At 54.0% G+C, this 15,481-nt stretch overlaps 4 protein-coding genes across 4 annotated transcripts; 2 read left to right on the forward strand and 2 right to left on the reverse strand.

Annotated features, from left to right (window-relative positions):
• Positions 1-637: 637 nt before the first annotated feature.
• Positions 638-4,594, reverse strand: M421DRAFT_50820 (PIN domain-like protein; the record flags this gene model as incomplete). The annotated part of the gene is made up of 2 exons (XM_033594864.1): positions 638-2,053; positions 2,105-4,594. 2 exons carry the CDS (start codon positions 4,592-4,594, stop codon positions 638-640), a joined length of 3,906 nt encoding a protein of 1,301 aa, XP_033454257.1.
• Positions 4,595-6,162: 1,568 nt separating this feature from the next.
• On the forward strand, positions 6,163-6,712 carry M421DRAFT_415062 (uncharacterized protein). The gene is made up of 2 exons (XM_033590556.1): positions 6,163-6,218; positions 6,271-6,712. Exons 1-2 carry the CDS (start codon positions 6,182-6,184, stop codon positions 6,603-6,605), a joined length of 372 nt encoding a protein of 123 aa, XP_033454258.1. The 5' UTR covers positions 6,163-6,181; the 3' UTR covers positions 6,606-6,712.
• A 1,871-nt stretch (positions 6,713-8,583) lies between these two features.
• On the forward strand, positions 8,584-10,246 carry M421DRAFT_50351 (WD40 repeat-like protein; the record flags this gene model as incomplete). The annotated part of the gene is made up of 2 exons (XM_033594817.1): positions 8,584-8,922; positions 8,978-10,246. The coding sequence occupies 2 exons, from the start codon at positions 8,584-8,586 to the stop codon at positions 10,244-10,246; spliced, it is 1,608 nt and encodes a 535-aa protein (XP_033454259.1).
• Positions 10,247-12,183: 1,937 nt separating this feature from the next.
• On the reverse strand, positions 12,184-14,679 carry M421DRAFT_110471 (cysteine proteinase). Its single transcript, XM_033587186.1, has 6 exons — positions 14,025-14,679; positions 13,815-13,965; positions 13,492-13,760; positions 13,166-13,443; positions 12,556-13,116; positions 12,184-12,508 (listed from the first exon to the last, which is right to left on the reverse strand). Exons 1-6 carry the CDS (start codon positions 14,337-14,339, stop codon positions 12,400-12,402), a joined length of 1,683 nt encoding a protein of 560 aa, XP_033454260.1. The 5' UTR covers positions 14,340-14,679; the 3' UTR covers positions 12,184-12,399.
• Positions 14,680-15,481: the final 802 nt, after the last annotated feature.

A 15,481-nucleotide genomic window follows, 5' to 3' on the forward strand; every position in this document is an offset into this window, starting at 1 on the left:
TTCAATTTGCAGATGAGCTCACAGCTGGCTTGTGCAATCGCTCCTCTCTCGCGCACCAGATATCCGTCTTGTTGGTTGTGCCTCATGGTTTTTTTTTTCGTCCAAGCCCTGGTGAAGTGCTGTATTTTACGGGCGTGCCTCTTCGCAGCAGCGCGAGACGGATGCCCATTGGCAGTCGCAAGAATGTGTGGTTACACAACACGCAACGCCTCTGCTGCGCCGCGCATCTTGCAGCCCACGACACCCTATTCTTCCTAGCCTCTCTGTTCGGCATCGTGCGCTGCATAGTGGTGGAGTGACGACTTGAGCGGTTCGCTGCACTGTACCAGGGATTGTGACTGAGCTGCCTGGGACCAGTTGACGATAGGCTCGAGTTTGTAAGGCTTTGGCTCCGATCCGATCGGCGACAGGCTCGAATTTGCAAGGGTCCGATGCCTTGATTCCACATGCTGCGAGTCAGGCTACCAGGCATCCGCGTCGTGCTGCTCCGAACACATCACGTCCAGGCCTCCGATGGGACATAGGTGGTAGATGTTAGTCACTAGAATGTGGCGATGGTACTGACGTTCGACTCGGGCGGACCATCTGACAGTGCAATGAATTATTGGCTTGTTTCCAGGGTGTCCCGATAGACTACTCAGGCCCTGGCCTTCCTAGTCCTTTTCGCTCTCTTCTTCCTCGGCTCCACAAATGCGGCATCCCCATCGTCCTCCTCCTCATCTTCAGGCTCTTCCTCCATAGCAGCCAGCGATACAGGGGCTTTCCTCTTCGTCTGACTCGCCTTTTTGGTCCGTGCTGGCTCGATATCACCCTCAGCAGCACCCAAAGCTTGCTCTGCTTCTTCATTGCCCTCGTCGTCTGCACCACCTCTCGCGCCTTCTCGTTCAGCCAACCTCCACAACGCAGCACCGAGTCTCTTCCCCGCCGCAGCCTTGCCTCTCTTCTTCCCACTCGGCCCATTACCATCTGCGCTGCCTCTGACACGTGGTGCGAACGCGCCTGCACCGACCCCGCCTTCGAAAAACCGTGTGATATTGGCCTGCGTGCCTTCTTTCTCTCTGCGATTCATATCCTTGATGACAGGTACAAGCACCTCGTCAGTACGCTCGCTGCTCCAGCCTATCTGGGCGCTGAGGAAGGCGCGCAGGGCAGCAAGGTCAGGTACACCCCATTGGAAGGGCTGTGGGTCAGAGTCGACTTCCGGATTGAGGTATGCATCAGCGACACGTGGGTCAGGGAAGCCGGGGGGTAGGAACAACTTTGTAGCCTGACTCTTGCGGAAGCGACGGCGGAACGCGTTCGGAGCGTCGGCTTCTTTGGGAATCGTGTTATTTTGTACGCCGTTCCACCAGTCTCTGAAGTCTTCTAGGTTAGGGAACTCGGAGATGATTTCGAGCGCAGTGACGGGACCAATGCCTGGAATGCCGGTGGTGTAGTCCGAACCTAAAAGCTGGGCGATGGCGATGAGCTTTTCGCGGGTTAGGCTGAACTCTGAAGTGAGGTCATTGGCAATGTAGCATTCGACGAACTTGGCAGCATTGAACATGTTCTTGTAGACGCGCGTCCCGCCGAAGAGGAAAGTATCAGAATCGTCGGTCACGATGCCATCGACAAGACCAAGGTGCACCAGCTCGGCGCACTGTGCTTCAGCTTCCATGGGTGCGGTGACATAGGGGAGACCGAAGAGTGACAGCAGATGCTGACATTCAGAGATCATGGTCTGAGTGACCTCATCAGCATCCCTGCGGTCTTTCTTCTGCTGAGCACGGAGTTGCTTGAGCTCGGTCTCGAAGTCGACACGGGCTGCGGCAGTGTTGATCTCCTGCGCAAAGCGGTTGTGCTCTTCGGCTTCGGCAGCCAGGGATGCGAACAGATCTTCATCCTCAGGGTCTGAGTATTGGTCCGAGTCATTGCCGGGCAGATCGAGAGGGGCGTTGTCATCGGCAAGCCCGCTGTGCGGAACAACAGGTATCTCAAGATCATCCGGGCCTTGTAGCATATCAGGAGACGGCTCGCGACGATGTCTACGAGTGAGTGCAGGGATCGGAACGTCCTCAAACTCGGTTGACTTCGGGACCTCTGTTGGTTCGGTGTGCATAGGCACATCTTCAAACTCGGGAGAAGGTGACTTCGGCGCTTCCACAGCCGGGGCAGGCGCAAATTCGGTGATCATGGGAACGTCTTCAAACTCGGGTGAAGGCGATCTTGACAACGAAGGATCTTCCTCCGTAGCAGTAGGTTGCGCCTTTTGCAAAGGTTGTCTTTCATCCTCAGGCTCGCTTTCTGACCAGTCGAATGGCTCTTCGTCAGAGTTATCTGCAAACGGTGTTGACTTGATGAGCTTGGGGTCTTGTGCAGGGGGTACTCTTCGATCAGCAGGCAGGGATTTGGGCGGCTCTGCGCGGGCTTTGTCTTGCAAGTCACCCATCCTAAGCTGGCCGTCCTCGACTAGCTTTTCTGACTGGCTGTTGTTAATAGGTACATCTTCCATCTCCAAATCGTCTTCACCCTGGGAGTCTGGAGCAACGACTTGCTTCTTCTGATTGTGGCTTGAGTCTGCCTCCAGATCGATGACCTCACCCGTTCTGTGCTTTCGCAGGCGAGGTAGTTGCTGGAACTGGAATTGCTCGTCTTCTTTACGGTCTTCTTCCCATACTCGCTTCTCCTCGTTGCGGTACTTATCTAGCTCTTTCCCAATGTCACGTTCGCCCTTAAACCAAGGTGGTAGCGGAACAGACTCCCTTTTCTCTGCAGTGTTTTTCTCGAAACCGCCTCCGGTGTCTTGCTCGATCTTGTCCATCTTCTTCTTGCCCAATAGCGACGACCCTAGATTCAGCTTCTCGAACGGCAGCGGCCCGTCGAAGCCATGTGATCTAATTGCCGTATCATTTGACTGTGCTGTCCTCGAAGATGCATTCGTCTTCGCAGGCGGGGCAGCTGGTTGTTGCTGCTTCGTAGATCGTTTGGACTGGCGAGACTCGGTGAGAGCAGCCTGCAGATCCATGTCGTCTCCCTCGCTGTCGCTGCCTTCGAAAGGTCCCTTCGGCGCAAGCCTATTGGCGCGCTGGTTTGCCAGCCTCCCAATAGCCAGGCCTCTGTATCCTTTTGCAGCCTTAAATGGGTTTGATTCGTCGACCCGCTTCTGTTGGTACTCTTCGAGTGCTGGACGTTCTTCTGGCCCTTCCTCCATTTCTTCCTCGCCATGTTGCTGCATCGACAGCGCAATCGCCTGTTGCAGCTGTTCGTCTTCAGCATTGTCACCAGGCGCTTCGAATAGATCATCTTCGCCATCTGCCAGCACGTTCTCCCATTGCTCTTCTTCGTTGCCCTCTGCCAAGAACAGCGAGTCCGACTCTTCTCTCACGGGTGCAGCTCTACGGAGCTGAGACTGTGTATGCCTGTCCTTCCTCGATTTGTAGAAGTTCTGACGCCGCTTGCGCAACTCGTTCGAGATGAACTCGCGACCCTCGACAGTTTCGCGACTAGGACCCTTCGGTAGCCTGTTCAACCCTTCAATAGGCACGTCTTCAAATTCTTCCTCATCTTCCCAATCTTCTTCGATTTTCGCGGCACGCGAAGGAAGATCAACATCGATGGGCTTGTGCGCCTTGCCCTCATCTTTATTCGTCACGACACCAAGCGCCCACCCTCCCTCAACACCTTCGTTTTTCACCAAGACGTATTCCCTGTCCTTGTCGCCAGCGATTCGATTTGCGCCGAAGGTTGTGTCGTCGTTCATGCCATTGAGATTCATGAGCCGTTGCGTCAGATTGCTCCGCTCGCGAACTCGCTCGATTTGAAACTTTGAAAAAGCCATTCTGTCGGGAAACATAGCATCGAGCTGATCCTTGGAGTACCCCATTCTCAGCCTGCTCCTCAATCTAGCTGCATTCAGGATATTGTAGCGGTCTACGGCGGGTAAACTTTGGAAGAAGATGCCATCGAAGTCGATCTTGGAGAAGTCGTAAACGTTGATATCCTCGCCTCGGTCGAATTGCCTCGCGTAGTCCTCAAGCTCTTCGAGCGACATGATTCTAGGGTCATCAGCGCCCAGCTCTGACATCGGCACGCCCAAATCAGGCAGATGGTATTGATCCTTCTTCTTAAATTGCCTGTTTTGCTTACGCTCCTGCTGCGTCTGCAGAATCTCTTCTGCATAGACTAGATTCTCCGGCAGCTCCTCTTCTTGCTCCTCGCGCGGATGTTTCACTACCTCCTTCCTCTTGCGCTCCTCATCTTCTGCAGCCCTCTGCATTTGTATCGCGAGTAGCTTCCCTGCAGTTCGGACTGCATCGTCTCGTTTGCCCTCGCGGCGCGACTTGCGATGGTTAATGGTCTGTCGTTTGAGCGCCGGTGCGCCGCCATCGAACACAAAGACTGGCTTAATGCCGATAAAGAGGAGCTTGCATATTCGGCGAAAGAAACCGACGATATGACTGTTGCGCAACGCGTTGCCCTCCTTGTCGCGCACGGCTTTGAGGAACTGGTAGATCCAGATCGACGCATCAACGGCAATGCGCCGCTTGTTCAGGGTCTCAATCTTGATGGGCCGCGCGCAGGGCTGCAAGACAGTCCAGAGCCCGGTGACACCCATGCTGGTGTTTTGGCGACGATTTCCATCGATATGGATGTGGTGTTGAGAGATGAGTCGAGCATCCAGGCGCAATGGGTAAGCGCGTCGATGACGTAACGATTTACAAATTGAACGCGGAAGCACCTGACAACCCCGCCGTTCATTGTCTTGTCTTGTCTTTTCAAGAGTTCGACGACAAACTCGATCCATATATCGAACCAGGTAACCAACACATCACCGTCAAATGAGCCCGTGCGCACACAGAAGAAGCAAACAGGTGCGAAAGTTGATCGCTCCATAGCCGTAAACCTCCACTTCGACACTCGCATCGTCACCTGATTCGACGTTCACCTGATCTCTCGCAACCCTTACTCGCACAGGTCACTGCGATTAGTGAACATCAGTTCGTGCGAGATGATAAACGCAAGATCTGGAATGAAGACAACGTGGCGGATCGTTACCGCCTCCCACCGCGAAACGCTTCGAAAATCATGAACCTCAGCCCAGGCAGCGCCACTTTTGAGCAATTCAGCAAAGACTCGAAAACGACGCCAATAGCGCGAGATACTCGCACCCAATGGCTTCCAGTCTACTCGTTTCTAAAGACACCCAAGTCTTGAAATACATACTGTAGTGATCCCAGGAGTAATGAAAATCTGGGCAAGTTTAGCTTTGAGATGGATTGCAACAACATGAGAGATTTTCCTCCACAGAATGTGTCACATATCATATCATGCACCGAATATGCAGGATGCAGTCCATTCGCGGACCACGCGCGCAACGGTCTGAACGAGGCACATTCGTTCGATATGAGTGAGACCTTGGCTGCGTCTGTGAGACTTATCAAGACAGTTTGTGTCAATTGGTCTCTTTGATTCTCTGGGAGTCCTTTGTTTCTGATGACAGCAAATTGCAGGTACCCGCTTGCTGTGACACGACCAGATCCGTCATTGAGTGAACTGCATCCATCTTCACCCCTTACCGTCACTCGCAAACGCAAACGCCAACCTCTCAACCTCTTCGCTTAGTCGCAGCTTATCTGCCAACACCTATCAGATCTCAACTAGTCACAGTTTCAGCACAACGACTGCAATGAGCGGCCATGAGCGGTTATCGCACCCCACCCCATGAAGGGCCCATAATACCTACTCTCACAAGCCCAAAAATCGACATTGTCGGTTTCCAGCTTGCAACTCCAACAAGCTCGAAGTGGAGCTCGCCTAAGGCAAACGCACCATTCATGGCGTTGACTTTACTGCACTACATACTCAGAAGGACGTAGACGTTAACCCGACGGTCAAGCGCCTACAACAGGATCTGTTGATCCTCACAAGTTTCAACGACAACTCAAGCCTTCACTGGCGGCCGGCCTGGCTCGAAGAAGAGCGCACACCGAGAACCATGTGGACCCTACAGAATCCTTCCAATGTAGTTACCGAGTCCTAACCAAACGACTGCGGGGGCATGCAGCTCTACACACGGCGAATGCGCTGTTCAGAAGACCTACCACCACAGCACATTAAAAGCTGGGGGTACTGGGTGCGCTACTGTGACATGTATGGGATACCTCACAATTTCGTATGTGAAGAGCAAGTCCGACTGTTGCGCATGGGACTACCTAGGGCCACCGACGGGTCCATTTTCAGTAAGCAGTAACATTCTTCTTCTCCTCGATATGCAGGGCTGACGTCTCATAGCGCCGCCACAGTACCCGCTCTACCCAGAGCCTTCACCTCAGGGTCGCTATGTCCTTGCACCATCTGTGTGCAGCACACGTTTGCCCCGCAAACTCCAACACGTTGTCTCCAAGGGTGAGGCAAGAGCGACGATGGAACGAGGCGCTCCCGCGCTGGATGATGAAGGTCAGTCTGAGTATGTGGTCGTGGAACCGGATGGCAGGCTCACCGTTGCGGTGGAGGATGATTGCTCCTCATATCCCAGGGCGAGCAAAGGTCACCGGTGGAGCTACTTGCCCTGGATCACGGAGATGGAGGAGAGTTGTCAGCCATTAAAATTAAAAATCAGGCTTTAGAATGACGAACGAGATCAGAAGAAGGCGCAATTGACTAGGTGATGGAGGTATCAGGAGCGGAGAAGGTGGGATTCGGGAGCAATTATTCCTGCAACTACAGAGCTAGCTCAGCGTCGACATCATTCATGTAGACCAGAACGGCTTTTGGCCCACTGCACATCGTTGGAGACTCTGATTTCGATCGTGATTGGTCACTGAGACTGACTAGGTCAGCAAAATATGCACGCGACCATACGGCACAGTGATGTACACGCTCCGAAGCTTTAGTACTTCACAGGAACTATCAAACTCATCTTTCCCTACAATTTCAAGAGCGATATCAAGGCAATGTTGCTCAGTGGACTGCATACCCCACATCAACTCATCCTTGATTGTCGAGAGCCACACCAGCCACATAAGGGTCGTTTATTATCGTGTGGCGAGCCGAAACAAGCCCGGATGTTGCAACAAGACGATCCACCGAATAACTTATTCCAACGACGTATACTTTCGAGCCACGTCTGTCCACTTCATTGTCGTAACTGCGTCTTCGAAGTTGGGGTAATTGGACCCTTGATGCGCAAGATTGGTCGGTGAACACTCGCAGTCAGTCAAGGAGCGACACTCTCACTCAGCTTCAGCGTGACCGAAGTGTGAAGTCCTTTGTGAGAGAATTCGTTCCTGGAAGGCCCGCGCAAGTTTCGATAGCAGGCCTTGTGGCGCCTTTTTCCACTCGATATTCGGGCTTTAGGTATTTTGAGCAGTGGCGGCGCTCCCGAGGACTGATTCTCACATTGTCCTGCGGCAGGACTTACTCATGAAGGGGGAGGTGATAGATGATGGGACATCGCTCTCAAACGAAGAGAGTGTCCGTCTGTCCACAGCTCTCGAACTGTACTTCATAAGTCGCATGTATTGGATCGCATCGAACCTTCGAGGAATCCCGCAGTGCTGTCATCGGCCGCATCTGCAGATATCGTTACGTAAGAGTTACCATACATGTGCGCCATTTGAGGTGCCTGTACATGCCAGTCTTTGGGTGGGTCTTGGATGATGCAGTACGAATCGATCCAAAGGTAGCGACTGTGCAGTCCTCTGGTGATTTGCACCACATCCTGGAATGTTTTGGGCGGCGGTTGTTGATCGAGCCAAAACGGTCTTGAGGATTTGCTTCCGTAGTCTAGGTGGAGGCCTTTGCCTTGCCCTAGCAATGGCTCAACGCAGCACACTTACCAACCTCACCCTGACGAGAGATGTGAAGCGAAATGGCGCCCCCCACTTAGGCCTCAGATCAAGGATGCAGTCAGGGAAAGGTGAGGAATCCTTGTTGTACTTGTCGCATCGTATATGTCCGTCGGTACTTGTCGTGCACGCCTTGAGCCATTACCTTGCGTGTGAGATACTATTACTGGAGGAGCCCGAGAGACCATCGTCAGAGCCGAATTTGATTGCAAGCCAAGGGATGGCTTGCTCTGGACGAATAGTTGTGTGAGCTTATATCATAGACAAATGCTTCGAAGACCGCTGCGGCATATCTTTTCTGCGATGGAACTGTAGGTAGATCTTCGGAAAGTCTCCACTGTACAAGACATTCACCTCCAAAGGACCACTGTCATTGATGGAAGTCCCTAACACCTCGACCAGTCCAGAGACCTGATGAAACTGCAATCCCAGAGCGGATGTGATGCCATCCGACAGAAGTGTACAAGTCTGACATATTTGATGCTGAGCTTTAAGTGCTGTTACTCGTAAACGCCGTCCGCTTGCCGGCAGACCTTCACATATTGAGCAAGAAAATTACATAGGCTTCGCGGGCATGGCTAGATTAAGACTCGCGTGATGAAGACATCGTGGATGGCAAGGCCGAGTCGAAGATATAAAAGCCCTAAAGGTTACGCCCGTTAACGCCGGGCGCATGGGCCACCTCGCCTGCTCCACCGGAAAATAAATCTAGGAAGAAAGCTCGAAGCTCACGACAATCACAAACGCGGCGCCCGCCATGCTGACGGAACAATTTGTGGCCGCCATTTCTGGCTCGACAAAGCCCAATACTGGCGTTACCAAGGATCAAGGTATCTTTATCCACGAGTTCCAACCTCTAGCGGCGCAACGAAATGTCTTCAAGAAGAGCGCGACCGCTCAGAACGGCATTGCAATGAGCAGCACGCATATCTTCGCCGCACAGACCGAGAAAGCGATTGTACACGTATATAGCCGAGAGAAGGGCAATCAGGAGGCTATCGTGCCGTTTCCTGAGAGGATTCACAGCATTGCGCTCACGGCGCAAGACACAGTTCTGTTGCTGGGAGGAGAAAGCGGAAGAGTGCTAGCTTGGGAGGTCAGTCATGCCTCAAACTATGTATATAGAGTCACAGTGCTAATATGTAGCACAGATCTGCTCAGGTCGCCTGGTCTCCACATCAACTTCTCACCTTCAGCCTGTGACATCTCTTGTCGTCGATCCTTCCTCAAACTTCTTCCTCTCCGGCTCTGCAGATGCCATGATCCACGTTTGGGCACTGCCTTCGATCCTGTCGTTTTCGCCCGACAAATCTCGCTCGCCGGTCCACACCTTGTCCACGCATCGTGGACCTATCTCATCGATCGCGTGCGGACACAGCTCCAGCACTGTCAACATTGCGGTATCGACGTCAGGAGATAAGACGGCAATTGTATGGGACTACCACAATGGCCAGGCACTGCGCACATACCTTCTCCCAGACACCCCCACATCAGTGACACTAGATCCAGTCGACCGAGCCTGCTTCATTGGCTACGCCGACGGTAGCCTGCAGACAATCGACTTTTACGATGACATCCAGAAGGCGACTTCAACCGACGTCCTACGAGATACCTCATCATCGCACCGACCTATGCAGCCTTCACCAAAGACCAGGTTTGGCGCTGACTCGCAGAAGCTCGGAGGAATCCTCAGTCTGAGCCTTAGTTGGGATGGCACAACTCTTGTTTCTGGGCACAGCAGCGGGAAGATTGCTTCCTGGGACATCGCGAAGAGCAACTACCTCTCCACGTTGGCCAACCTGTCAGGACCCGTTTCTAACTTGCAGTTCCTGCGTCCTACAGGCTTCTCGAACACTAAGCAACCCACCTTCAAAGTTCAAACGATCGTAAAACCGAAACAAGACGCAGGACTGACCGGGAGCAGCAGTGGTCTGGTCCCATCAAACTACAACCTAAGCATGCATTTCACTGGCAGGGTGGATATACCATCGGTATCAGCCACTGAGCAGCGATCTGTCAAGATGAGCTCATTCTCAGAGGCACTCACTCATCCCAGTTTTCCTGCAAGTATGCTTGAGGAAGGTCTCGCAGAGTTGGATTCTTGGATCGCTCCGTCCAAGGGCAGCAGTCCTGCAGCAGCCACTGTCACGGCGCCTGTTCAAAGTGAATATGTCAAACCATCAGACGCATCCAACGATGTCTCCTCAGACGAAGTGAAGGAGCTGAAGAAGCAGGTTGCTAGCTTGCAGCGTATCCAGAAGGTGACATTTGCTCAATTGTCGGAACTGCGCGAGGAGAAGGAGTATTTTATGGAAAAGGAGAGGAAACGGACTGAACGCGGTCAAGCGAAAAAGAAAGGCAGTGAATCCAACGACGATAACGACGTGGAGATGAGTGACGGCGACGAGAACGAGTCGTAAACCCGAGCCACAGCGATGGAATCTGAGCATGAAGTGCTCGTCTCCCAGAAGTTTCGAAGATGCAAAAGGAAAGTGAGGCGTTGCTACTGCTTCGTCTTACGCCGCCGGTCATCTTCGAGCGGCAGAGCTGCGAGATTTGTACCACCTCAGTGCATGGAACCGCGTATCGCCAAGTCCCTCGCGTCGTTGAGGGACGATATCGACGCTCGAGACCCGGTCCACATGACACGTGTCGCTCACCGCCCGTAATTCGTCAGTGCCGGCAATTCTTCACGGGTGGCATTCGCAGCTTTCGAGGGAAACGGTCAAAGTCAGCTCTGGGCGTCTGCTAGAACTCCTCAGCACCACACAGAGCGGGGTAAAGATATTGTACAACTCTCGACAAGACGCGCTATATTCAGCGTTACGCTCGGGTTCGCGTCCACAGCGTCGTCTGCACTCCGGGACAAACAAAGCGTCAGATGCTGCGGCTTCCTCAACAATCACCGTCCAACAACCCAGCTGTCGTGCAACAACCGGCGGCAGGGCAAGCCCTCATGCGAGTAATTGAGTGGTGAAGAGAGTACGTGAGGAGTAAGATCCTGTAGCACGCTGCCGTGCGGATCACTGCTCCTTTGGGAGAGCGAGTGCAGCGGTGTGAGATACATGCAGCTTTACGAGTAGTTCGCATTGGCATTGCAGCATCGTGGGGTTCGATTACCATCACTCAGGTCTGTTGAGTATCTTCATAGACAAGTTCAGATACGACAAGGCCTCCAGGCATTCCTTCGTCTCGCAAGTAAGCCGGTGACGAACCCCCATCCAATGTCCTTTAGATCCACCACACCCTCGCGCACGTGAAGCCTTGTACCTGCGTCCTTCCTCCGTCTGCTACGCATATTTGCTTTTTCCCACAGCCGCTCAACCGTGCGCACTAGCCCGGCTCGCTGATCAAGCGCTGCCGTTTCGATCCCGCACTGCGCAATCGCCATGGCGGCGGGCAACTGTTTGGGAGCGCATCTTAGGACATCTGGTATAGGCTTGTGAGCCGTGAGTGGTGTTGTGAGGAATGCGAGGGATGTTGGGGACTGGCGCTGTGGCTGCGAAAGTGGTCATGGGGTGCATTTGCACATCTGAGACGGGCTGATAAGCCGGCGTGCAGCTGTGTCGAGCCTTGCATTGTTTCGGTCTTGAACCCTCAGCTGTGGCCTTCCTTGGATCTCAACCAGAGGCTGATTGCATCGCGATCCTACAGGATCTCAGATCTCTCGGATCTGACAGCCTCGCCAGTCTGTGGGCAGGGCTTGAGAGCAAGACAGGAGCAGTTCACAGGTATACGCTTGGGAATCACGCGGGAAACTGGGATTTGTGAGGTACCTCAATTTGTTTGTTTTTTTTGCAGTTCCTTCTTCTATCTAATGTTTGCTTGTGCTTGTGATGTCGACTGCTGATCTGTGTGCCGAATCTGCCGAATTTGTCCACGAGCATCTTGAACCCTGCAGTCCCAGTCCTTCGGTACGAAGCGCCCGATTGTGGCACGTGCCAGTGTTTTCGTTGAGTTGCGCTCGAGTGGGCCCAAGGTGCTTTCGCATCCGAGCGGGAGATTGGAGTAGCAGGGTTTAGAGTCGAGAAGACTGCGGATACCGAATAGTGGGTGAGTGTGCGGTTGAAGGGCAGGATAGGTATGGCTAAGGGGAGCGCGAAAACAGGCGGTCGATAGTACTCCGAAGTGACGAAAATCATAACAATGATCAACGCTAATGTCGGTACCCTGAGGTTGATAGTCTTCGGTATTCGTCACGGTCGTAGGTCCTCGCAGCTTGCGGTGCAACCTGGAGAGGAGAACAGTATTAGAGGACTCCGCCCAAAAGTTTGATTGGTAGATAATGCCAGATGGATGTGATGTATGCCGCCGTATGGTCAAGGACACGGTACTTGTAGCACCGCCGCTTTTGCATATGCAAGAGTCGAGTAATAGAGCAATGTCCCGAGAAATGATTAATAATGGTATCGTTGGTCGTGCGTCGTCGTGAGTGTTCAAGCAATGCGGATGATAATGCAGCTAGCAAACGAAAGCAATCGCAAGCTCGCTGAACGCCGACGCTAGTAGTCGCTAAGATGTCGGAATGGACCTCCAGGAGAGCAAAATGTGTACAGAATTCCAAGGAAAGCGCTTAGGATGGATGCTTGTGTCGGCCTTTATTTGTCGCGTGCTCTCCGTCCGGACACCATTCTTCTGGTTGGAACTCTGGGTTCATGAAGTGTGCCGTGTTGAAATGCGAGCTGCTCGTTGTTAGATTGAGACATTTGCGGTATATGATTGTACTTGCTTGCGAAAGATGGACGTTTGAAAAGGCTGCGCTTGACTTGAGAATCCAAAGCCTGGTTCCAGCTGGTACATCGAAGGCCGGAAAGGACCGCCGCTCTCAACAGTGATTGGTGCAGTTCTTTCGATGCTAACTGGTGGTGGGGGCTGCTGCGGTGCCGGATGCATCGGAAGGGTGATTGGAGGCTGGTCCAGCTGGATGCTGTGGTGACGTGGTGCGCTATATTGTGCCTGAGTGTTGGGAACGGGTGTCACGAAATCCAGCGAGCTTGTGATCTGAGGCACAGACATCGATGCGCTTGGATACGGCGAGACAGGAGTTGCTACAGGCTGCGGCGCCGAGGTCGGATTGCAGTCGTACGAGAGCGAAGCCCATGCTCCTCCTAGGCCACCGCCAGATCGACCCATGCCAGGAAGCAAGCTCATCACGTCAAAGCCGGAGGGTTGGGGCAGGAACTCGTCTGCGTAATTGGCAAAGTTCACCTGGATCGGCGCTTGAGGTACAGCGGGATGGTGAATCGGCGATGGGACATCCTCCGCCTTGTAGAGAATGTCATAGTGGCCACTGTGTACAACGTTAGTAGTGGTCTCTTTGTCCTAGAGGAGATACATACGGCCTGTAGAGTAGTCTTAGCATGGGTGAACCGGGGACTGTAGGCTCCGCGTAGTAGCTGCGGTTCATCTCCTCGCCTGGAGAGCGATCGAGATACCAGACCTCGAGCCCAAGACCGGCAGGCTTGACAAGTGCGTCGGCAAGAGCAGCTACACCGATGTTGTCGGCCTCACACTGTGCTGGCTCGATGTTGTTGGCGCAGTACGCCTTGACATCACTGAATGGGACGAAATGTCTGTAGTCCTCTGCATGGGTCTGTACCCAGGCGCTGGCAAGGAGCTACATCAATTAGCGGGAGGTCGTGAAGTAAAACTAGTCCGGACTTGCCTTAATGTAGGTGATGATGGCCATAGAGATGCCCATGTCGTTGAAGGCGTCGAGCAGGATGTTGGCAGCGGATCCATCCATGGCGTGTACGGCTTCACCTAACTTGCGCAACAGGTCGAATGCTTCCTCAGCGAAGTCCATCCAGATGTCGCGGGAGTAGCCAATCTGGTCGAGCAGGTTGCCCATCGAGAGGAGACGGCCTTCTTCGTCGCCAAATCTCTGGTAGTCTCCTATGCGGACAAGAGCTTCAAAGTACGTGAAGGCGATGGCTGGGCACATTAGCCCAAACAAAACATGTCAACAGAAAGCACGATGCAACTCACCTCGCCATCCGCAGTGGCCATCACCGCGACAGGTACGGAAGTAGGCATACTTGCCGGCCAGGGCGGCGGTCTTGATCCTGTAGACGGGATCGGCGTTGGCATACTGGGTGGTGATGGCAGCGCTACTCTGGCGCTGACCGACAAGCGGACCCTGGCTGCGGTCAGTTTGCCGTATTCGGCCAGCGATGCTGTGCTGGACGCGGGACTTACGGTGGGTTCAGGCTCATACTCGCTCGACAGCTTCTGCATGTAGGCATGCTCCTCTTCGGCCGTCATGAACGCGGGGTCTGCCATGCTGAACGTGGAGGTGCGGCCGTGCTGGTGCTGGCCGGTGTGTTGGTGGTTAAAGGCGGGAGGGAGGACCGGGGCGCGGATTGGTAGCGGCCGACCATACGCCAATCCTGAGTGGACCGCGCTGCCGTAGGCGCTCTGTGCGTGAACTCCGTAGTGGCCGCCGTGATGGGCATGATCATGAATAACACCGTGTGGGTGAAAGCCACCCGTCATTACCGACGGGCGACTCATTGTGACTTGTAGCGGTGACGAGAGGGTGTGAGTGTGTTCTGGCGATGCTTCTGCTCCCCTCTGCGTTGTGCGAAATTGCGCTTTGGCGACGGTATGCGGCGTGACCAGCGTCGAGGGCTAGCAATTGGACGGTTGACTCCACGACAGACTCGGCAGCACACAAAGGCGAGTTCAGCAGCAAGCGTCCACGAGCTCCTTCGAGCAGAGGGCGGCCGCGTCTTTTAGTAGGTGCAGAGATCCGCGGCTGTGGGCTGGAGCTTGGTCGTTGCTGTGATACCTACCGGCTTCCAGGGGCACGCAGGTATTTGAGAGAGACAAAAGCTCTTGGCCGCGTGCTGGTGGAATTCACTCTGCCAGGTACAAGAGCGCTCTGCAACACACTGGCACCTAGTGGATCGAAACGGCGGCTCTCGTTGCACCAGGAGCCTGGGAGACGGGCAGAAACACAATATCGATCTCGTCAGTGCGATGGGCGCCTCATGCACATCGAGCGATGGGGCTGCTTGAAGTGAAACCGGAGGGAGGAGAGGGCGAGCGTGACGGCGTACAAGAGGGAGGGAATTCCTACCTCCAAGGGCGGACACAATCAGCGCCTGGCGACCTCGAGCAAAAGAAAAGCAGCCATGGCCGCCTTTGACGAGGTACTGGCAACATCACGCAAGGTATTCGCACAGCCGGCAGATGGACACGACCCGCGGCTGGGCCGTGATATCGCTTCCAGGTTCGCCTAGTAGTTCTCACGGGCACAGTCGAGCGAAATTGGCGTCACAACTGACTCTCCTCCAATATCAAACTTGGTCGCCATCTACGGCCGATCCACCGTCTCACCGAACGGGCCTCCTCACGAGATTGAAGAGTAGCATTCTGGCAGCGCCGCCCACCGGCTCAATTGCGGAGCGTGAGGCTGGTAGTGCATGCAGCAGAGGGGAAGAGAGCAGTAGCGCCGCTGTGTCACGTCGTGGAATGCAATGGTTGAGCATCATAGAAAGCTCGCACCCCTGTCGTTTTGGGGAAAAAGCGAATTCTCACATCGTCTCACACAAGCCCAGGCCTGATGACCGCGCGTTTGAGTGCTCCTGTCACCGTGGCCTCCTGCATAACACCATTCGCTCGCGGCAATGCAGCGCCGATACTGCATGAAA

Source organism: Didymella exigua (genome assembly GCF_010094145.1).
Source record: "Didymella exigua CBS 183.55 unplaced genomic scaffold M421scaffold_1, whole genome shotgun sequence".
Classification (NCBI taxonomy): Eukaryota; Fungi; Ascomycota; class Dothideomycetes; order Pleosporales; family Didymellaceae; genus Didymella; species Didymella exigua.